The sequence below is a fragment of the Rhinolophus sinicus genome, chromosome 5 (assembly GCF_057876585.1).
Source record: "Rhinolophus sinicus isolate RSI-liver-muscle chromosome 5, RSI-T2T, whole genome shotgun sequence".
NCBI lineage: Eukaryota > Metazoa > Chordata > Mammalia > Chiroptera > Rhinolophidae > Rhinolophus > Rhinolophus sinicus.
In genome coordinates this window covers 56,186,468-56,211,399 of record NC_142505.1, presented here as the reverse complement: position 1 = coordinate 56,211,399, position 24,932 = coordinate 56,186,468, and the positions used below count along the sequence as shown (strand labels likewise).

The 24,932-nt window shown below is 38.7% G+C and overlaps 1 protein-coding gene across 20 annotated transcripts in view; it reads left to right on the top strand.

Moving 5' to 3' along the window:
- CADPS (calcium dependent secretion activator) overlaps nucleotides 1-24,932 on the top strand; it is a 465,169-nt gene that overhangs the window by 325,950 nt on the left and 114,287 nt on the right. For all 20 annotated transcript variants that reach the window (XM_074313221.2, XM_074313220.2, XM_074313223.2 and 17 more), the window contains 5 exons: nucleotides 2,521-2,657; nucleotides 6,069-6,256; nucleotides 22,162-22,263; nucleotides 23,791-23,854; nucleotides 24,265-24,388. In XM_074313221.2, coding sequence (XP_074169322.1) covers nucleotides 2,521-2,657; nucleotides 6,069-6,256; nucleotides 22,162-22,263; nucleotides 23,791-23,854; nucleotides 24,265-24,388 — 615 coding nt within the window. The remainder of the gene's footprint in view (nucleotides 1-2,520; nucleotides 2,658-6,068; nucleotides 6,257-22,161; nucleotides 22,264-23,790; nucleotides 23,855-24,264; nucleotides 24,389-24,932) is intronic.

The window sequence follows — 24,932 nt, the reverse complement described above, 5'->3', positions numbered from 1 at the left end:
AGGAAAGAAAGAAAGGGAAATGAATCTTTATGTTGAGAGGGTTGCCTTCTGAAAAGGAAAACAGGCTAAAGCATGTATTTTCTTTAAAGCTGCTTTAAAACGTAAGTAAAACCAAAATTGTTCTTCAGATGTACTCCAAGCCAAGAATTAGCAGGGTGAGATGGACTGTGATGGACTGGGGTGGGGGTAGAGAGGGCATCCGTATCAGGTCTCTGAGAAGGAACCAAGTCGCCTTTTCAGATCCATTTCCTGAGTGGGCAGCAAGGCAAAATATTTCATCGCAAAGTTTTCAAGAGGTTTAACACAAAAAGAAAGAGTAGGAGACTTGAAACATGTGCCATATTTTTAACAGCTACAAAAGAGCCCCCTTCTCTTTGCACTAAATGACCGGTTGCACCATCATAATTGAAGAGCAATAAAATAGCAGAGCCAAACTGGCAAAGTGAGTTCCCGGCCGATTTGTCGCCTCACAGCCTCTCCTGAGCAATCCGAGAGTAAGAAGGCCGTGCCAGCCAAATGCTGCATCTGTCTGGTAACGTGGGGAGGGCAGGGAGGCTTCTGATGGGGATGAAACAGGATAAACAATTCGTGTACCCACTGTTAGTTTTTCCTGAATGAAATTGACCCGGGACTGACAGGATGGAGATGAGAGGGCAGAATCTGTCCTGAGAGGTACGCGGTGCAGGGTTGCCATTCTGCCAGGGGAGACCTAAAGTGGAAGTTCTCTCTCTCTCTCTCTCTCTCTCTCTCTCTCTCTCTCTCTCTCTCTCTCTCTCACACACACACACACACACACAGAGGCATGCACCCTGAAAACAGCTAGCTTTTTCCCCAGCACCAACTTCCTGGCTACCTCTCTTACCAACCACCCTGAGTCAAAGAAGAAATGTAGTTTAGAGACCAGAGAAACAAACAAAGGAATCCTCCTAAATAAAGCATGTAACCTCAGTTTGAAAGCACTTTCTTGAATACAAATCTGAGGCAATTAACACAGTAAAGAGCATTCTTTCAGACTCTCTCATATTTCTGCACATGTGATATCCCTTCTAAAAGCTTGTGTTTTATCATCCTCATGGAACAATTTGGCTATTAAAACACACATTCTTCAACTTGCCTTCTGGAAACCGTTGCTTCTGTGTGTCTTGGGCATAAACAACACATCCTGTTCAAACACTGACCACTTGCTGCTTCTATGAAAAAAGACTGAAGATTTAAAAATGCTAATAGTAAGAGGGCATAAATCTAACATATCATGCATTTAGGTTTAAATGAAACACACATTCACTAATGTTTGGAGAAATCATCTTCAAGTCACATTGCTAACATGACCCAAGTTTTCAGCCATACCCCAAGCATGGGAAGGAAAACAAAAAGAACACTGCCTGAGATGAAGGTCACATATGAAAATATTATCCAAACACCCTCTCAAGTCAAAAATTGACTTGCCCTGTGTCCTGACAGCATTGCTGGTCCCTGGCAAGCCCCCATGCTCCAGTAGAATGTTACCTGCAAGGGGTGAATAAACCCTTGCTTGATTTGATGTAAGTTTTTTTTCTCTTCACAGTCTGCATATCAGGAGAGTGAGTAACTATGAGGTGGAGTGAGCTGATTCCTTTAATGTCTGGGATCGTCATTCCTACCTCTTCAGGATTTGCTTGAATTCTCTGAGTTGTTTTGCCAATTGAGGATAGAGTATTTCAGTTCCACATATTGAGATTAATTAGTTAGCCCTTAGGAGGTTTTGCCTACAGCCTTCACCCTGTAAGGAAAAGTGTGAATACGTTGAGACTATTAATTCACAATAAATGGCAGATCATAGCCCTTGCTGAGTAAATTTGTTTCTCTTTCATAAGCTTTGCTAACTGAGGGAGCACACTATAAGACAACATCCTTGGCTATTACAAACTAAATTCCCATTTAACTTATTCTCCAGGTTTCAATGAAAAGCTTCTGTTATTATTATTTTTTTTAATTTTGGAGGGTGGGGACCCAAACCTTCTGTGAAACCAAATTGGCAATGGGAATTTGGAAGGGGAGGATACAAATATTGTCACTTTGCTGAAAATCAGCATAACCCTTTTCCAGATAATCCCAATAATTGTAGAGAATTGCTCTAGATATAACCACTGGAATGGCAGAATCTATTAAAAACCTAAAAAGCTAAATATAAATAGGCTTTTATAAGCAAAGACCCGATCTGCTTTCAGTGTTTGGTGAAACGCAGGCGAAGTTACGGTCGTGTGCTTAGCTTTTAAAGAACGACATAAAAGCACTGGAGTTGTGATCATTTGATAAACATGTTGATGCCAATATATGTTTGCCTAAATGCAACAAACTCACCAGTAAGTGATGCAAGTTGACAATGGGAGATAAAAAGAATATCTTGGGGATGATGGTGGGAGGCAACGGGAAACAGCTAGTGTTCGTAATGCCTAGTGAATTCCTGTGTATTTGAAATGTCAAAGAAAATGTGATGTATTTCTCTAAATTGTGTCTCTCTCTACATGTATAAATGAACAGATGCAGATAGAGCTCAAAAACATGGCATGGATGAATTTATCTCGTCCAACCCCTGTAACTTTGACCACGCTTCCCTCTTTGAGATGGTACAACGCCTTACTTTGGATCACAGACTTAATGATTCCTATTCTTGCCTGGCAAGTATATTCTTTGGTCTACGGCAATTTAAACATAATGACTTTTTTTTTAAAATGAAATATTTCTCTACCTTGATGTTAGAAGCTCTTTTCTCTGTTACAGAGCCCCTTTAACAATTATAAATGTGTTCTTGATTTCCTGAGTTGAGAATTTTTCTTACCAAAGAAAGAAGACAGAGCGGGAGGAAGTGATCGGTAGAGATGATCCAATTCCCCAGCCTCCCTATGTGAGCTTCCCCCTTTTCAGCTGCCACATGAGAAATATTCCCAAGAGGGTAGTCAAGTTTGGCATCTGCTTGCGTAGAACTTGTAAAAATCGCCTTGGTTTCTTAGACTTTGAGATCTCCCTCCTTCCCCACCCCAGAGGATAAGACCCTGTGCTCCTGTCTCTGAAATGAATGTGTTCTTTTTCTTTATTTTTGAAAGATTAAAATGATTTGTAAATAATAAACTCCACTTTTCAGAAGCTAAACTGGTTTGGGTTTGTTTGGGTGGCTTTTTTTCTTCATAGTATTTGATACATTTTTCACCCTTTGGGGGAATTTTTTCTGGCATTTAGACGTTTGGAAGTCCAGCTCTCCAACAAGAGCATCAACATTTCTTGAAATCCTGTTTTTAGCCTAGATTTAAATCATTTAGATTCAAGGGACTGCTATTATGTCTTCATTGGATTTCTGAAGCTGCATTTGGGTCTTTATACTGTCAGAGTCGGAAGCCTAAAAAGGACTCAATTTACTTTCTTCTGCAAACCATAAATTGTCACTTCATTTCTTAAAGGTAAATGTTACTAATCCCACTTTATAGATGGGAAGGGTAAGGGGAAATGATGAAATGACTTTACACGGAGGAAAAGCCTCATCCCTGACTCCAACTCCTAAGGTTAATATATCTGCATTTTATTAATATTGCATATTAACTAAGGCTAACATGTTATTGATATTAACATAAATATAATGAAAATATATTTCTTTTCTAAACGACACGGCTATATCCTAAATCCATTCCGACTAATTTTTATTTTAAATTTCTTCTTTTTCTGTACCAGAAGCCAAAATATTAAAAATAGTAGATAAAATAGGCTTAAAAATTGAAGTAAGATTAAATGGAATAATTTATTAATCTGTGTCTTTAAAAGATTCATTGATTATCTCAGTTTGGAATCACTTTATCAGAAGAATCTGAACTTTGCCAAATTGGAAAGAAACACATCACTTTAACTTAAAAAAAAAAGAAAGCTTACCTTGCATTGCAAGGCAATTTTTCTCAAATGCGTTTCCTATGATTATGTGATTATTCATATAATTATAAATCGCATTCATAAGACTTGTAAGAATATACCTCCGAACCTAAATCATTCCCTTTTACATATAATTTCTATTCTCCTGAGGAATTTTTTGAGGTGTATTATTTTCAAGGCTTTTTTCACATGATCTTTTTCTAAACAATTTTCTTTTTCACTAACAAATTCATCACTAAGGAGAGTTGGTAAATGCCCTCTAAAAAATGAAACCAGAAATGAAATTCTGAAGCTTGCTTTCTATTAGTCATGTATAGGCTTAAAAATATGGTCCAAAATCCAAAATTAATTATGAATAGCATAAAATAGTTTCCTTCCCCATTTGTATACCTGTATCTATTAATCATCATCCCAAATTTTCAAAATAACAGCAATTAAAAGGACTTTATCTCTTGCCTCTCTATATTTCATTTTTTTTATTATTACAATCTTTTTTTTTTTCTGTTAGTTTTGGAGACCGACCAGCAGGGATACATAAATTTTTCTGTGTCTTCGACTGAGTTCCTAATTGATATTTCTTCAACTCTTTTCAAAGCAGCTATTTTGGCATCCACAAAAGACTTGGTGTCATCTGAGTCGTAGAAAATATATTTTAATCTTTCACAGCAGTGTTGTTTCTAAGATTTAGCATTTGGGGTAGCAGATGGAGTGGCAAAGAAGTTGCCTATAGGGGCAGCCCACTGCCTCAACTACTCTCCCGCCCTCTGCAGTAACTTATAATTTGAAATAGGAAAGATGCCGTCTTTCGTTGGATGTATTGCTGAGCTGAATGTTGTCAATCGAAGATTCCCCAGATCATTAATACAAGCCGAGAGTGTTGCACAGGCCTCCCTCACTGCACTCGTGTGGCCTCTACTTGCCCCCAAGTCACTTTCTCCTTTTGCCTTTTCTCTCTCAAGACAGAGCCATCTTCAGAAGATGACTCAGAGAAGACCCTCACATTAAATTTGTATTTTTAAAAATCCTAATTTCCCAGCTTAGAAAGTACCACCTAAATTGGTATATTTCTTGCTCAGAAAGGTGCCAAAACCAAAAAAAAAAAAAAATCATTTTATTTCCTACTTGGCCCAAGGGTGACCCTGAATAGCAAGTCACATGGCCTTCCTGAGGGTTTATTTTCTTAAGTGCCTACGGAGGCAGCAATTTCTATCCCATCGTGCTTCCCAGTCTGCTCTGAATCGGAGATTTGTTCAGGTTCTCTTTTATAGCAGTTTACTTGCTGGTCCTGCAGCAAGCAAATAAATAAGAAGAAAACAAATAATTGCCAGAGGAAAAAGGAAGCAAAACACTAAACCAGGGCACGAGAAGTTCCTCTCGGTTTAATTGAACCATAGCTGAACACTTAGTCATGTTGTTCTCTTTGGAAATTACGTTATCATCTTCATTTCAAAATTAAATTTTTTTTGGCTTCCAAAGTGAAAAGATTTATAAAGTCTTGGCATGTATGTAGACAAATCCTAATATTTCTTAAGCCTTCAGAGTAGGAAACACAGAAGACCTGGAGAGAGACAGAGCTGGGTTTGAGTCCTGCCTGTTTTGTATTATCTGTGAGCCACTTAACAGCTCTGATTTCCATTTCCTCATCTATGACCTGCAGATAAATCTGCCCTGTCTACCTCGTAAGGTTGCTGTGGGGCTCAACTGAAACTTCTGTGTCAAGTGTAAAGCACTCTACCAATTTAAGGCATTAATGTTGTTACTTTTTCTTAGCAGAACCAAGACTTTGCCCTGCCCCACTCCAATACTCTTTTAAGGTGTACAGTTAAGTATTAGAAAAGTGGGGGAAACTCCTCCTGGAATCATACTGTCTGCTAATCCAGACTCCACCACATACTAGCTCTAGGATACTAGGGAAATTCCATGTCTTCCCTGAGCTTAATTTTTTCATCCATCGAGCAAGGATAGCAGTACCCACCCCAGAGGGCTGTTGTGAGGGTCGGACCAGGTAACACACACAGTGTGTTACCACAGTGGCTGTCAATTAACAAGCAGTCAGCAAGTGTTAACTCTGGCTACTTTTTAACCCCCTTCTCCAGTCACCCCCAACTCTAGCAGCCCTCCCCAAACAACCAACCTGTATTTAAAAGAAAGTCTCTCCTTTATTCCCCAAACAGGGCTGGTTCAGTCCTGGCCAGGTGTTTGTACTAGATGAGTACTGTGCACGAAACGGAGTCCGAGGCTGTCACCGACATCTCTGCTACCTCAGAGACTTGCTGGAACGGGCAGAAAATGGCGCCATGATCGACCCCACCCTCCTTCACTACAGCTTTGCCTTCTGTGCATCCCACGTCCACGGGAACAGGTAAGCACCTGTCTGGAGTTCCTGCTTGTAGCATCATCACTAACTCTCCTGCATCCCCACTCCCTCGGTATGCACACACACACACACACACACACACACACACACGCACACGAGTGCATGCGCGCACACACCAGCCATGCACACACAAAGAACACAAAGATCTAACTTAGTTTCTTCTCCTTTCAAGAGAATAAAGAAAATGGCAAATGGGACTTTGAGAGTGGTCTCTGAAATTAGAAAAATCTAGGTTCAAATCATGGCTTCTCCATTTGCTAGCAATAACCTTGGATGGTAATGAAATGTTTTGTGCCACAGTTTTCTCAGCTGTAAACAGTGATGATAGTATCCTCATGGGACTATTGAGAGGATGCAAATGGATACAAAGGGCTCAGCACAATGCCAGGAACATGGCAAGAGCTCTTAATAAATGTTTGCCTTTGTTGTTACTATCATTTGTTCCATAGCTATTACCAACTGAGTGTCCGGCACTCTGGTATACACTCAGCATATGTGGTGAACAAAAACTAGACACCAAACGAAAGCAGGGATACATAGAGATTGGTGCTTTGAGGAAAAGACAAAACTCCATGGTAGCATGTAATAAAGGAACACAACTCAGATGGCGTGGCTGGATGGCAGTCAGGCCTCTCTGAGGAAGTGGTAACTGGGCTGAGAACACAGGCAAGTGTAGGGGTTGAGGGTTCCAGACAAAAGGAGTGGCAGGGACAAATGCCCTGCAAGTGGGAGGCAAGTCCATCTCCAGAGCTGAAATAAGCCAGGTGAAGCTGAAAGGCAAAGATAATCACAAAGCATTTGATTTAACCATAGAGCTGGGAAGAATTTCTGAGATTAAATGTAATCAACTCCCCCAGTTTATAGATTTTATAGACAAGCCCAGAACATTAGTTCTTCTAATGCTGCACTAAGGACTCTCTTCCTTTAGACGTTGCCCAGCTCCTGGAGGAAAAGATCCAAGTTCTGAATAATGCAAAGCAGCAAATAATTTAAGAACATTACCATTTGGCTCTGAAGACACATTTTTGAAAGTTTTCTGAGAGAAATTTATTGGAATAAATTTCAATACTGCCACAGCCAGTTTACTATCCCAATGTAGGTAGCCTCACATTACTGTAAAGGCAAACCTACATTACCCCAGAGCACCCCAAATACCCAGGGAAGGCACACCCAGGGAAACCCAGTTGGCCTGAGAAACACAACCTGGGAGGAAAAAGTTGCTGCGCTGGGGAAATTCACATGTGGGAAAATCCAGAATTGACTACATTGATTTGAAATCAGAGCTGTGTCAGTTATCTTCATCTTTGCAAGCTATACAACTCTGAAATATCTGTGGGATTTGTTCTGTGCTTTTCCTCTCTGTAGTGGTGGTAAATTTTATGAAATGCAACTTGAACATGTAGAGCTAGATAACAATAGCATTGTGGGTTTGAATATTTAACAGGCAACAAGATTTTCATCAGCTCCCATTATTATCAGGTTCACGAGCCCAGTATATGACCTTTTATTTGCACAAAAGATATTCATGAAAATTCTGATACCTGGGAAGTAACTGGGCATAATTCTGCTTTTTATAAATATGTACACTTTGATGACTATCTGTTACAGCCTCTTGGACTGAATTCTTTAAAGAGAGAGAGAAGTTGCATTATATTCTCTGGGTTGTCACACTGTATTCTACATATGTTACTGAATAAGAAAGTGTTATAAAATAATGAAGTGTTTTTGTAAACTCCCTGGTAAACATCATCATGAATTATGATACACATTGTCTGGATTTCATATTGTAAGACTGCCACTTGATTCACAGTTAGGTTTATACATCTTGTCATGGAAACAGTTTTGGATTTCTTATTTTCTTTTCAATTCTGATTTTCCTTATGCAAGTTTGCATCTTTTTCTTTTTTTTTTTTTTTTGCTTATTATTTTAGTTTAAATGCATTTGCTCTTGCTGTTTGACGCATCCTTCTTTTTCTTTCTTTTGTTTGTGCATGTACGTGTGCTCTTGATTATCCTGTGGCTGGCCACACTCTCTGCATGCCCCATGTGACCACCCCCTCTCCAAAGTCAACAAATGCATGTGTACTTTAGTGGGCTGCCACCAAATGTAGACCCTGACGGGCGCAAAAGTCCCTCCCCATCTGAACCACAGGCTAAAAGAGACACCAAAAAGGAATCTAAAAAAAGGAAAGATTTCAAAACGCAGGCAAATCTAGAGCCCAAAAGGTAAGAAGTTATGTGTGTATTGGCTTGTGTTCTGTAATCTGTGACTGTGACCTCCCCCTGTCCCCATCTGTGCCACAACCTCCACCTTAGGTAACAGCAAGCTTTGTGCGCTCCTGAAATCTCTGTTCAGTTAAGCTCGTACAAAAGTTCACTTTAAAAATATCCTGGCAATGGGTAAAAATACCACGTATTAGGACTGAATTTGAGGCGGGTGTTTAGTGACTCTTAAAACATGTTCTTATTGAAAAAACTAATTGAGCAATATATTATAAACAGATTTATATTATATTATAATATGTTATATTATATATTATAAACAGAATCATGAGTCAGATTGCTTTTCAGTGGCATGTAGTCAGGGGTCTGGTACCTTACCAAGTCATGCATAATAAGCAACCCGTGCTTTATACTTTTGTAATTATGTTCACGGAGCAAATAAAATGTGTTGACATAAGATGGTCCATACATTTACAGTAGCTCCATTGTTTTCAGCAAAACTCCCTCAGTTCCACTGTTATCTCATGCAACAAATTTATTTTCAAATGATGCTTTATAACAAAGACACAAAATAAAGCCTATCACTAAATTAATAGCTCTTACTGGAATCACTTATGTAATGAGGTCCCTTGAAGGCACTTTTAAGTTCCAAAATTATGTTTATCCTCTCCTCTTTCCTCTGGCCTTTAGAGATACTCTCTTTGTGAGTTGATGAAATGGCAAATTGGTGGCTTTTTTCCCTAATAAACTAGATTTACAATTATTTCTAGTGTTATCCTTATGTCCTTCTTCACCTTTCCCACCCTAAATTAGCATTGATATTTTAAAGTTAGGTTGTTGCAGTTTTGAAACTGGTGTTAGGACCAGGGCTGGCATTGCCAAGCTACACAAAGTTCACAAGTAGGTTTGCTTTATGCTTCAGTATGAATATATTCACTGGAATATCTCTAAATCCTGATATATATATATATATATATATATATATATATATATATATATATATATATATATTTCACATGTAGGCAGACTGAATGACAATGCTGACTTTCTTTCTAGAGAATGTGACAGTCAGTGTATGCAGGTCCAATAGAGCCGTGATTCCACGTAGACACCTATCTTCTGAACTTGCCGGTTGTAAGGATGGAGGTGATGTGGAGTTTCTGTTTGTGTTTCCCAGTGAGGGTCTGAATGCAAGGCAACAATAGCTTGTAGCCAGTAAGAAAGGGGCTTGAGAATGTTGTGGGATGCCTGAGGAAGCTTCTCTGGCTGCTGTCCAAGGTGCTGCTTTTGGAGTGATTGGTGTTGAAACAGAACAGAGTAAATGGCCACACTTGATGGATCCTGTGCCATGAAAAACTAGCCAAAAGGACCTTGAATGGTACTTTGAGAGGCTTATGTGTGTTCAAGGGTCTATGTTTGCATGCATTTTTTAATGAAGAGTAAGTCATAATATTAAGTATCAGTTGTGTAGCATTCTGCAATTTACAAAGTGCTTTCATATAGTCTATCGCATTTGCTATAATATTTTCAAGTCAGCTATTTTTACATCCATTTTGCAGATGATTACACTGAATGTCTGTAAATTTAAGTGACAAACCTAGATATTCTGAGTCCAAAATTCTTCCTCTTTGCACTATATCAGCACTGTACATAGATTCTAAAGGTCTGAGTATTAGAGCCTGTTCTGTACAAATACAGGACTATTATATCTCATTTCTGTGCCTCAGTTTTCTCATCTTCAAAATAAGCACATAGAATCATAGCATCTGTAATATCTCATCAACCTCTAAAATTATAATCTATGGATTATAATAGCAAATGAAATAGTACATTGTCAGATTTCCTAAGTAAAGTTTAATTAAAATAAGGACAGTTGCTGCCTCTTAATAAGTACTTGTTATATGCCAGGCACTGTGAGAACTGCTGTTTTTGTATATGATCTTATTTTATCCTTGTTACATCCCTATACGTATTGTTATTACCTTCACCTGACATAGATGCCCGGCTCCATATGACTTGCTGAATCAAATTATATGAGGATGGGACCTAGTACTTTCCATTTTAACAAACTCCCCATGTGATTTATATGCACACTAGAGTGTAAGAACCACCGCACAAGTTGAAAATCAGTGGTGGCAACTGTTAAACCTTTAGACATAGAACACATCTGTGTGAAAGAAACAAAAACTCCAAGTAAAAAGGAGAAATTTCAGCCCACCACTTCAGAGTTTGTTTTGGGGGCTTTGTTTGCAGGGGGATGTCCTGTTCATTGTTGGATATTTAGAAACATCGCTGGCCTCTACCCACTCGATGACAGTAGCACCACCCCACTGTAGCGTGACAATCAAAAATGTCTCCAGACATTGCCAAGTGTCTCCTGGGGGAAAAGATCACCCCCAGTTGAGAATCACTATTGTAAAAGATGCCAAACATATGGATGGTTCCACATTTTCCAGCAATTGGAATTATAGAAAGCAAATATCTTCCTAATTGACAGGAAGTGTCTCCTTTGAGTTAGATGTTTACAATTCACAAAGGCATAGTTTTTCACAGAGATTTGACACAGGCTTCCAGAGAAGGTGAGAGAAACTGGGTCATGAGCACCTGAGCACTCACTAATGATTTCCAGCTGCAGCAGGGTGGGGCTCTGCCTCCACCTTTGGGGCTGCTGAGTTAGTGTTAATAGGTAAAACGTTAATGGTTAGGTAAAAAGTGACTTGTTACCTAATCTGAAGCTGGTTGTGACATAACAATAGGAATGGGCTCTATTGTTCAGTTAAATTCAGTTAAAGGGCAGTTTGTGTCCACGACTCATGAATTCCTTCTTCATCTGGGTCAAAGAATAGATAACATCTCTACATACAAATAGTGATCATCCTGGTAAAAGAGGTTTGGAAAATGGTTTCGCCAACACCAAAGGCCATTGATAGCATTCGAAGGAGATGCTCCCTTTGGGTTGTCTAAAATACATATACATTGTATATTATATATTCTGGCTTTCTCCACAAGGCCAAAATTACCAAGAGGGCCAAATTGATTTAGGACATATTTAGGACAAAAATAGAAGACTCTTTGATTAATTCAGATGATTGCTATATCTCACCCGGAAATGTTAAAACTCATACCAAATGGCCGAATTTGGCATCTCACACCACACACAAGAGCTGACTCTGGGCAGGCAGCAAGGCAGAGAGGTTACAAATGCAGGCTGCAAAATCAGAATGTCTATGTGTGAATTAAGCTCGCACACTTATTTGTTATGGAGTAAGTGACTGAACTTCTTTGAACCTCAAACTCCCTTAGTTCCTCCCAGATAGTTCCAAGGCATTTGATCTTCAGAGCCCACTGAGTTAGGCCTTGGTCGTCAAACTCAGCTGCACATTGGAATCATGTAAGGAGCCTAGAATCGCCTGAGCCCCACCTGCAGAGGTTCTGACTTGATTCATTTGGGATATGGCCTAAGCATCATGCTTTTAAAAATCTCTTCAAGTGATTCCTTTAGGTAGCAACGTTTAAGAACCACTGACTGAAGGAACATTCATTTGGGCCAGCTCTTTAAAACTGAACCCATGTTCTCAGAGAAGGAAAAGGAAAATGTACATTCAGCTGGTTGCACTTGGCGATCATAAAACCCACAGATGTAAATCGCTACATCTTCTGATTTTTAAATCAGCTCCTAAGGTTGCAGTACTTAATTTTCACCATAATATTTTTCGTATTCTTTCTAGATGACATTTAGATTAGCATCACTTTGGTCACTGTCCCACAGTGACAAGGCGATCAAACAGCTCCGATGATTGCAAGTTGCGTCAATGTTCCTTGGATCCCTTTATTATTGGGATGGAAAATTTTTCTCATTTACATTATTATTTAACATTTCTTGAATGCCAGTGCTGCTCTTCACATATGGCCTGCCTAGAAAGTACATTGTATCAGCAATTAGCAAATCCATAATGCCAACCGCCCCAATCCAAAGTAAGCTGCATAGATTAATGAGTCTGCAAGCAGATGCAAGAGGGCAGGAGCCCTAAAAATCTCTGAAAATGTGTCCAAGGATTCTTTTGGGAGATGTATTTGGAGCCAAGGTGCTGCTTGTGTGCAGAAACGATGTGCTCCCTGTGGGTTAGATGTGAGTAACAGAACATTCAGACGGAACTCCCTTTTCTCCTCTGTTACTCCACCAGGGTCCCTAAATCAGTAAGTGGTTCCATCTACCCAGTTGCCCAAGACATACCCTCAGGAGCCTCCTCTCTCTTTCTCACCCAGCACATCACAAGGGTGCAATCACTATGCCCCATCCATTACATTAAGTATCTATCTCCACGCCTATCCACTTCTCCCTCTCTCCAGTGCCACTGCCAGAATTCAGGTCGCTGTCTTCTCTCCTCTGGACCACAGCCGTTGCCTTATTGACTGTATTCTTGCCTCCAGTGTTGGTCCCTCACTCCTAATCCATGTTGCATAATGGTTTCTTTTATTGCTTTTTTTTTTTTTTTTTTTTTTTTGCAAGTGCCTACCTGGAAGTAAATGAGTAGTTTTTGCACAATTACATGTTTTCATGTTTTTCCTTTCACTCCAATCTCACCTTCCTCCCCTTCTCTCCCTCTCTCATTTCTCTCCTTCCTGTCTTCCTCCCCTCCCTCTCTCCCTCTTCCTCTGTCACACACACATACACTTATTATGACATTGTGTCTGGGGCTTTTTAACTCTCCCTCTCCAAAAGAGACAGAGAGAAAAGACTGTGTCGCAGGAACAGCTGTTTTACCAACCTCTGAATACTGTACTTTAGTAGCAGGCAGGTGTGGGTGGGGGGTGACAGTGACCCCCACATTCTTGGCCACATGTTACACATGGACACAGGACATTATTGCACTTGTGGGCAGGAGCACGTGGCTGTGGCTGACTGGCCTCCCAGCTCTGAGCAGGTGCTGGTCTTGCATACAGCTAAGTCACACTCTCTAACTTCTAAAGAACCATCTTCACCTAATGGGAAACACTCTTAAGAGAGGTGGGGGGGAAATCAAAACATTTTAAGTAAATGTCTGAATTCCCAAGGAGAAATCCTCTTTAGAGTTTGTATGCTAACTTTTCATGTGACTCTTCCAGGAGGAAATTTGCCCCATGAGAACAGCAGAGTTTCTAACTCAGGCATAAAATATTATGAAATGTGCTGATTTATTTATGGCCCATAACAAATTATCAAGTAATATGCATTTCCCTTCTAAAATTCCAACAGTGTGTCCTCATCTTGTCATTGAATTCACTGGTGAAAAACATATTTGCAGATGTCACACCCTTTTCAGGGTGGATGTGTTAACAAAAAGCCACACATATAACTGGTCTGACCATTTAGAAGTCAGATACAGGTGCTCAGGGTAGAATCTAAAGCTTAATTGTCTATGTTTGTCTAGAAATAAAGAAGCCCATGTCTTCTCTTAATCCTCAAAGAGAAAAATTTACGTAGTAGCTATTTTAGAAATTGGTCCTTCTCTGGGGAAAGAAATATATGCTTTCTAATCTTCTCTTGCGTTCTTGCTTCATTCAGTACCTGGACCTAGCCTGAGCCACTTTGACTAATGTCCATATAGTGACAATAGCATCCATATTCTTTAAGATTGTTCAGTAGGAAGAGATTTCTCGATCCTTCCCATACTTGTAATAATAGACACCTTCTCATATCGTTGGGTTATAGCTACGTGTTTATGAAAACAGTGAACGAGTCAGAAAAAACCTTACTGGTATATTTTTGCCATCCCCAGGCCTCTTTTTCAAATGGACTCATAGTCAACCTCAAGAAGCTTCAATGCACATTTGTCATGGTGTAGAAACTGCTTGTTGCTGCTTCCTGTCCTACCCTTTGTGATACAAACACTTTGATATATTTGTTTTAGCAGCGTGTCTGAGCCCCAGGGCATCAGAGCATAATTAGAAAGGGCATGGGCTGGAGGGAAAGGAGAAGGAAAGGGTAAGGCTGGGCTTTCCTAATGAAGCAGTGACCATGGCATGTGAGAGTCCTAATTACAATTTATAACTAACCCCGAGATTATACAAACCATCCAGATGAGTAAGCACGGATGTCTCTTTTAAAACTATAAAGTGTTGGTGCTATCTTCAATTCATAGTTATTAACCACTCGAAAGAGACGAAGGAAAATATTCCATGCCAGGGTTAAATTCAAAGGTATCATTCTCAAAGTTGTAGGGATAAGGAATTGCTAGGAGAAGTCAGTTAAAATAAGAGAGGTTGCCAGAGTGTGTTTGGTCTTAATGTTCCATTCAGGGAGCATTGCAAGGTACATTACTGAGATATTCCGTCCTACTCTGGCCCTTTAAGGTCTCATGTTTCTGGGCTGGAACAACTTAGTAGCAAGTAGGATTCAGTTATCATGCTTGTTTAAGGACATTTTCATGGATCCATAATGCGGTCTGCAGGCATGCATCCATTTGGAGAGAGAGAATATATCATGTTTACAGTGCCTGCACCGGCATATGTGGACATTTGCATTTGGAGAGAAAGTATATTCCCACTTCAGCTGAAGTTTTACCCCTTGTTGGTAGTGATTGAAGCTGAAAGCTGGCTGTATGTGGAGAGGTGGACCAGACATACTGGCCTCTTTTGTTGAATCATTTCTTTTTACACCTGGATTCTGCACCCGATTACCAAATAGATGCAATATCGGAACCTATCAACCATTGTAAGCTTTGCATTAATTTAGTAACCTGACCTTCTTGAAAAGATATCTGACCTTCCAAATGAGGGCTTTGTGACCCAGCTTTCAACATAATGTGGAGAACTGTGCTAACAGGATAATTAAAAGCTGGGAATCTGTGTGCTTACCTGCGTGTGTAGGGACAGTTTAATGACCCCAAAGAGATAAATTCACTTTCGTTTTTACAAGACACATTGCAGCTTGATTTCTTTCACTGGATTGTTCATACTTAATTTCAAATAGCAAAATAAAATGTTTCACATTAAAAGCCTAGTACTTAATCATATTGGATTAATCCTACAATAGATATTAATTAATAAGCTATAGCTCAGAAGCATTTGGGGAAAGGGAGAACAATTTGTATAACTAGTAACTTAAAGGATGGTAGCTGGTTTATGGTATTTTCAACCTGACAAAAAAAAAATAATAAAAACACAACTCTAGATATATTATGATTTGTGACACGCCTCAAGATGGGAAACTGTGAGGAGAGTGAAGATGACAGAACTGGTGCTAACCACTGTGACGAGAACTTGAAGAACAACCGACGTGACATCTTTCCTATCATGCTGCTGAAAATGTCAACTTTGTGAAGGACAGTGAGAAAATTGTTTGCCGAGAACTTGAGAGGTAGATTCCAGAGCTGCCTGCTGTGTCAGATGCAATACAGTCTTTTGTGGCCAGAGACCCACTTCTGGCTCCAGTGATGGCCTGCAGGTGGGAGAGTGTCCCGTCTTCAACAGGCCTCCAGAAATGATTTCACGTGACCTGCATATTGGCTCAAGTCTGCGGTATCATGATACACAAGAAGAGAGTTGTTAGCTAGTGTGCAGTTAGGTGGAACCGGAGGCCAGGGTCCATATTTCCTTATTCTCTCTCTCTCTCTCTCTTTCTCTCTCTCTCTCTTCCCCCCCCCCCCCCCCCCCGTTTCTAAACCTAGGTTCAAAGGCGTCAATGCTTTACTAAATTCGGGAGCAGGGGAAAGGAGAGGATATGTGCTTTGTGAACTTACATCAGTTCAGTAGTAACAAAAACTAACTCTGGATCATCTAAGCAAAAGGGAGTTTGTTGGGATGATTCAGGGAGCCTCAGGGAATGAGAGGGGAAAACTGGAATCAAGGCAGCTACTGAAAAGTAGGAAACAGGACCAAAGCAGTGGTTCTCAACCCTTAACTGCTCGTTAGAGTAACCCGGAGAGCTTGAAACCTGACGACGTCTAGGCCCCGCTGTGGACTAATTAATCAGAGCCTGAGGATGAGACCTCTGAAAGCTCTCACATGGTTCTGAAAAGTATAAGCAAAGCTTAAGAACTACTGACCTATGAGGAGAGCCTGGTCAGGGCCCAGCTGCTGGGACATGCAGATTCCACCTCTTCTATCCTTACATCATTTACTCGATGTAAACATTCCAGAAAAGAGTGTCCAGTTGGCTGAGCCTGGGTCATAGTACAGTGTATAGTCACCATGAAAGGTAGGCACTGGACAAAGGCCTACAGCCTTAACAGCAGGAGAGTAGGCACCTCGATTCCTTTCCCCCAAGGTTACCCACAATGTGGCCGTGATCATTCTCCAGAAACAATTCAGGTGCTTCTAGGAAGTGGCGATGGATGGTAAGAAACCAAAAATCAAGAGGGCAGAAAATACACCAGTCAGGACATGAGAGGGTGGGGGTGTCCCAGTGCCTAGACTTGTGTTCTGATTAAAGACACATCTCAGCCTGGAATTTACCCGCTAGGAGTTTAAAATCCAAATTCATCCCTCCTCTTCTCTCATTCTTTTTGAATCCTTAAGTGTTAAAAGTAATGAGAAAGGAACAAGATGCAAAGCCAGTTTTATGGCAATTATAGAATCACCCCCAAATGTTTCCAGAGAAAAAAACATACAAAAGCATGGCTTCTGAGAGACACCCATACAGTTTTTCTATTTATTTTGCAACTGGCGCTGCTTGGAATGGCACCTTGGAAACATTGCAAATGCCACTTTTGGAAGGGAGTGCTAGCTTTGCAAGTGGACCATGTACTTGGAAAAGATCTCTGGTTCCAAATTTACTCCAATCCAAGGGAAATTGGGAACCCTGCATCACACATACCCTTTCAGCCACGAAATATTCTCTTGGTCTAGGGCAGACGTTCTCAAAGTGTGGTTTCCAAACCAGCAGCACCACAGAACTTGTTAGAAACGCGAATTCTCAGACCCCATCTCAGATCTAATGAATCAGAAACTCTGGGGCCAGGCAGTCGGGGCCATGGCAAGCCCTCCAGGTAATTCTGAACTCCGCTTAGGTAGGAGAACAAGCCTCTAGGAAAAGCATTTTATTGCTTCTGTGAGAACAGTGCTCCCCAAAATATTGTACCAGGATTTTTCAGTTAGTAGCTCTGTAGAAATCAGTAGAAACCTGTACAGTTAACACTGGTAAATTCTAGGGGTCCATGGAAAACGAATTGATGTTTGACAAGTTTCAAAAATATTAATAATTATGTGAAATAAAAAAATTATATATTTTTTATTTTTAACTGATATAGTTGTCACCTATAATCTTTGACAAATTGTATTATTCCTGCGTGTCTCTTCCACATTTTGTAAAATAGCATTCTTTGTTACCAGTACCATTTCAGAGCGATTCTGGCAATTACAAACAAATTTCTATTCATTGTCAAAATCGTGATTTTTTTTTTTTTTTAAATCACCTGGATCTTTTTTGGTGAATTCTGTACTATGTGCCTTGCAGATGTAAAGTTAGTTTCATTTATTTTAAAATAAAACTATACACACTGACATAGGCAATTAAGAAGCAAATTTAGGAAAAGACTACAACAATAATTTTTAGTCATTTACTCTTTGTGAATAGTTAGATGAACTGTGTTCAGAAAGTAATCCAAGGAAGTGGAAACTGCTATCTGATACCTTTAATAATTACAAATGTGATTCATCAGAACAAAAGGGGAAAAAAAACATAATCAAATTGTACGTTTGTAATAACACCCTTTGTAGTGAGAATTAACTGAGAAGGCCAAGCACACACTAAATATTTAGTTTTTATCATGTCAAACACAAACCTAAAAATTGCTTTCTAATTGCCTAATTGCCTTAGAAGACTTGATGGGTAAGGAGTGAATGGTTTTCTTTTGAGAGGTTTATCTCCTAATAATGGCCCCAGACACCTCGGGGCTGTCCATGTTATTGGTTTCCATGCCTTTTCTAGGGACCTACAAGCCCCTCTCTGACTTGTGAATTATATTTAATAGCATTCTTCTATGGTCAATTCCCTGCTAAGAAACAAAATGTCTCAAACATCTCCCTTTTTCCCAAATCAAGTGTGTGCATGCACATGGCACTTGTATAAATGTGTGTTCAGTGCATTAGCAAGCTGAATTCTGTGTAAAAGTCCAAACGCTACAGCTGAAGGAAGTTGTAGATTATAACAGAAACATGAGAAGTTACCACGTGTGTTTTGTGGAGGCTAGTGAATTCATTCTGAGATTTAACTACAGATTTATGGACATTTTGTGTTAAAAAAATTAATAAACTTTGTAAATTAACATTTGCGATTTCTCCAGAAAATTTGAAAATAAGGGCACATTTAGAGTTTCCAGCAGCCTACCTGATATTTACCATTTGCCTTCCTTCTTTCCTTAAGTTCTGGGAAGTGTGAAGAAATGAACAGGATTTTAATGTTTAATGGTGTTTTTTATAAAGTGGAAGAGGGGAATTTGGGGCATTTTCGTATTTTCAAAGGGAAGCTGACCAATTAACCCCTAACAGGAGGTAGGCTGCTGTCATTTGCCAAGCCTTTTGTGGAGTCAGACTGGTCTAGGATACAGGATTTCCCAACTTATGCTGGATCCTTGAGAAGGCCTATAAATAAGACCATTTGTTTGGTCTCAAGATGACTTACATTTGCAAACTGAAGAATGTTCCAATAGAAGTTTCATGGTGACGCACCAATCTGCAAACTGGCTCAGTCGGTAGTCAAAACAAGTCACTACGGATGTGGGAAGCTGAAGTCTTTGAATGGGTCAGATTATCCTACGTCTAATTTGGCACAGATAAATTTGGGCTGTAAATATGCAGCCTCTCTTTGTATTTTCAACTTGAATAGTCCAAAACAAATAGGGAAAATGTGTGTGAAACTAATGGCGGGTTAGAAACATGAGAATACTGTGAGTAAACTGAAATTCACTTATTTATGCTAGGGCCCTTCTTGTTATTAAAATGAGCAATAGTTTGCTAAGATTGAAAAACACCATATGTGGTTTATTCTTTTTTTCTTCTTAGCTTTATTGAGATATTGACGTAACATACATAATTTTATGTCATGGGATGATTTTATGGGATTATTTGATACACATATATATTGTGAAATTATTACTACGATAAGGTTAGTTAACACCTACATCCCCTTACATACTATTCTGTGTGTGTGGTGAGAACTTTTAATACTACTGTCTTAACAATTTTCAAGTATATAATATAGTACTGTTCATTATAGTCACCATGCTGCACATTAGATCTCCAGAACTTATTCATCTTACAGCTGGAAGTTTGGACCCTTTGGTCAATATCTCCTCATTTCCCCCACCCCTCAGGTCCTGACATCTCTGATTCTACTTTCTATTTCTATGAGTTCAATGTTTTCAGATTCCACGTGTAAGTGAGAACGTACAGTATTTGTCTTTCTCTGTCTCGCATTTCACTTAGGATAATGCCCTCAAGTTCCAGTGATATTGTTGCAAGGTGCAGGATTTCCTTCTTTTTATGGCTGAATAATATTCCATCATATATACAGCTTATATTTACTTTATCCTTTGTTATTTATATATATGTATATATGTAATATTATATATATCACAATGTAATATTGTATATACACGTATATATGTATATATCACAATGTAATATTATATATATGTGTATATATGTGTGTATTATATATATATATATATATATATATATATATATATATATATATCGCATTTCCCTTATCCATATCTGTCAGTGAACACTTAGATTGTTTCCATATCTTGGCTATTGTAAATAATGGTACAATGAACACAGGGTGCACATAAATTTTCAAAATAGTGCTTTCCTTCCTTTCAGATGTATACCCAGAGGAGAGATTGCTAGATCATATGGTAGTTCTAGTTTTAATTTTTTGAGCATCCTTTATATTGTTTTCCATAGTGGCTGCACCAAATAACATGCCCACCAACAGTACACAAGGGTTTCCTTTTCTCCACATTCACACTAACACTTGCTGTTTCTTGACTTTTTGATAATAGCCATTCTAATAGATGTGAGGTGATATCTCATTGTGGTTTTGATTTGCATTTCCTTGATGACTAATGATGTTAAGCATCTTTTCACGTACCCATTGGCCATTTGTGTGTCTTCTTTGGAAAAATATCTATTCAAATTCTCTGCCCAATTTTTAATTGAATTGTTTAGGGTTTTTTTGCTATTGAGTTTTGTGGATTCTTTCTATAGTTTGGATATTAACCCTTTATCAGATAGATGGTTTACAAATATTTTTCCCATTCCATAGTTTGCCTTTTCATTTTACTATATAGAAGCATTTCAGTTTGATGTAGTCCCACTTGTCTATTTTTGCTTTTGTTCCTTGTGTTTTGGTGTAACATCCAAAAAAATTATTGCCAAGACCAAGATCAAAGAGTTTTTCTCCCATGTTTTCTTTTAGGATTTTTGCTGTTTCATGTCTTACTTTTAAGTCTTTAATCCATTTCAAGTTCAGTTTTGTGAGTGGTATGACATAGGAAACCAATTTCATTCTTTTGCATGTAAATATCCAATTTTCCCAACACTATTTAATGAAGAAACTATCCTTTCCCCATTGAGTATTATTGTTTTCCTTGCCAAATATTAGTTGATCATATTTATGAAAGTTTATTTCTGAACTTTCAATTCTCTTCCATTGGTCTATGTGACTTTTTTTATGCAAATACCATACTGTTTTAATCATTATAACTTTGTAATAAAGTTTAAAATCAGGAATTGTGATGCCTCCAACTTTGTTCTTCTTTCTCAGGATTGTTTTGCCTATTCAGGTCTTTTGTGAATCCATACAAATTTTAGGATTTTTTTTTTCCTGTGAAAAATGCCATTGGAATTTTGATAGGGATTGCATTGAATCTCCAGATAGCTTTGGGTATTATGGACACTTTTTAACAATATTAATTCTTCCAAACTATGAACATGGGATATCTTTCCATTTGTGTGTGTGTGTGTGTGTGTGTGTGTGTGTCTGTGTGTGTGTGTGTTTTAAATTTCTTTTATCAATATCTTGCAATTTTTACAATGCCTTGTAATTTTTTCTTCAGTTAATACATGAGTGCTTAAATTAATCTGAACATCTATAATTGTAAGCTAGAAACTGAGTCACTTAAGAACATTTAACACTGGGAAAGACAAACTCTTATGAGGCACCTGGTTTTCAAAGGAGTCTGTATGTAATTCAGGGGTCCCAAATCTAAGTGTCTATAAGAGACAAGTAATGCAAATTAGAGATGTGAGATGAGTCAGTGCCTGCCCCAGCTAAGGAAGAAACTGTTAGTTATACTTACCAATTAATGCCAGTTGTTCCAAATTTTCAAGAGAATTGTATTATAAGCCTTTCCTAATTTTAAAAATGTTGGCAACTAGTTCAAAATGTTAAGAAGCTGTGAGACAAACAGAAGGTTTACAAAATGAAACTTCAAGCCACTAGTTTGTACATTTTACCATTTCACAATAAATGAGTGACAATTTTGCAAATGTCTCCAAATGATAACCCCAAAATACCACATCCCCTTTAATATCCAGCACTGAAAAGCAGGGCTTCTCCTCAGATCGCGTCTATCATTGTAGTTGTTCTTCTAAAATGGACAGTTTCCTCCTGCTAGAGATTTGATTTGATGGTGTCAGCATATGAGGTTCCCATCACTTCATGACATGTCTTCTTTCAGGCCTGATGGAATTGGAACTGTGACTGTTGAAGAAAAGGAACGTTTTGAAGAAATCAAAGAAAGACTCCGAGTTCTGCTGGAAAATCAGATTACACATTTTAGGTAAGGATCTGGGGTTGAGGGGCTTATTAGGATCGTGAGACTGGAGAGGGGTAAATAAAGGACTTGATTTTCTACAATTTTAAATCAATAAGATCCACAATGGCTATTTAGAAATAACTGAATGGAAAAAGCAAACCAATAGGACAGGGTCCTACTACAATAGCTAGGAGACTGAAATCTTACATTCATTTTATTTCCACCAAGGGAAAAAAGGCCTCCTGTGAAAACTAACCCTGGTCATGAATCTATTTTTTTTAATCTATTAAAAAGTTGATTTGAAGCTTCTTTGAGGTTCCTAAATGAAACAGTGAAAAATCCTGGGAATCAGATCACATGAACAGAGAAGGAAGGCAGTGGTACCTTCTTTACCTTCTCCATTATCTCCGAAACAAAATTGCTGGCTACTCAGAGAAAGAAAGAAACGTGGATCAGCCTTGGCAGATTGCCTCTGCCCCACGTACAAGATAGCCAGTAGGTTCGACACTTGAGCCTTGTACCACGTAGCTCACTTCTCCCTTGGAACAAATTAGACATTTCTAATGCTGCTGTGATGGTTCTGGACCAGAGATTCTGAAATAGTAACTCAAAAATAATTAGAGCATTTTTAATGGCATGATAAGTAGGTCCTTCTTGTTATATGCTTTATATTAATATGTGCCAGATACAGGGCTAGAGGCTAGATAAGTATTAACTCGCTTTTTAATTCTCAGAACAATTTTGTAAGGTAGTTGTTATAATCCCCATGTAAACAAAAAGTAAACTGAGGCTGAGAGAAGTTAAGGAACTCGACCCAGGCTACTCACCCAGCAAGTGGAGGAAATACATAGGGTAGTCTGAGTGTAAGTAGGCCATGCCGGTCCCTTCGTACCATAAAGAACAGTGTCCCAAAGGGCTGATGACAGCCTGAAACAGTCAATGGAACTCCTAGTGGTACCTGACATAGTTCTATCTGTGCCGTAAAATCGTCCTGAATAAATCTTTACTGATCTTACACTAAACGCAAGATGCATTACCTGCAATGAAAAAAAAATCCAGTAACAACTGAAACTTACACTCAAGAAAGGACAACTAGCAAAATAATGAATTTGCTTAAAATGCACTCCTTTATATCCTTTATATCCTATATAAATTCTTTAAGGATTTAAGTAAGTATGTTTGAATTATAGCCTGTTTCAACTAATATTTTTTAATGCTGGTTTCTATAATGCATAAAAGGTTTTATTTGAGCTAACAAACAGTTCTCCTTCACAATAGAAATCTAAACAGAGCCTTATGTCATCACTCTAAATACTCTTTTCTGCTGCAGACACTTGCAGAGTCTCTCTTTAGTAATTATTCACACATACACACATATATACGTTATATACACACATATATGGTGTGAATTCAGATTAACATAACACAATGTGACAAAATAAAAAGCATTTTCAGTTCCTCAGAGAGAGTTGCTATAGGAATCAAATTCCAGTATATTTAATGATAAAATGTAATAAATTTGGGCGACTTGAAGAATTTTCTCTTTTTTAGGTATTGCTTTCCATTTGGTCGACCTGAAGGTGCTCTGAAAGCTACTCTCTCACTCTTGGAAAGGGTAAGAATGAAAGTAAAAGACAGATTATATATATTCAGATACAAACATAATTGTAATGAAATATTGTGGTTGAATCACCTAGATTGTAATTTTTTGAGGTTTTATTTACCATTCATCAAATATCAGAATAAACGTGGGGGAAACTGCCCAAATTCTAGGTATTTTATCTCCAGACTCCCAAGTAGTTAGGATAGATATATTGAAGATATGCGTCCAGCCCTTCCCTGATTCAAGGATGGGCTTTACCATCCTAACTGTGCATTGCAGTTCTGTGTTTTCTCTTTAACAATGGCTCTTGATAAGTCGCAAGGAGACATTCACAACTAATTTTAAACTTGAACTCTTTAAGAAATATAAATGAGGAACACCTTTGGTTGAACCGTCTTAATAATTTTTTTCCTCTCCTAAAGGTTTTGATGAAAGATATTGTTACCCCAGTGCCACAAGAGGAGGTAAAAACAGTCATCCGTAAATGTCTAGAGCAGGCTGCATTAGTCAACTATTCTCGGCTATCAGAGTATGCCAAAATCGAAGGTAAGGCTCCCTTCTGCCCCCAGTGTTTCACTGAATATTTGGTATGCCTCCCTGGGGAAGTCTCTCTCTTTTCTGATGGTCCCCAGAAAACAGTGGTCCGTCTGAGTATGTTAAGCTGAACCTTGAAAGCACTTGAAATGTGAAAGTTTCCTTGGCTGTGGCCAAATACATAAATTAAAGAAGAGGAGCTCAGGAATCAGTCTTTGTAGGGGAAGAATATTGAACACGGGATGTTGACAGATAACTAAAGGTCCTTCTGAGAGTCCGTGTTGGCCCCAAGTTTGCTCTGTGACTAGTGTTTTACTATGAAAGAGCTCTGTAGGATTCGTACCTTCTTTAAGGAGAGGAAAACAAGGCAGTTTGTTGTCCACTGTTGTTAACATTGGAGGTAAAACAAGAACTGACTAAAGCAACATCAAGATTTTGCTTAACTCTATTTTGCCCCGTGAACATTCAAAGCGTTGTCTTTGGTAGCACGTCAGATTTGATAGTGGGTTAGTGTCCAGCCGTCTCTGATGGCTCCTGATTTGTTTTAGACATTCTT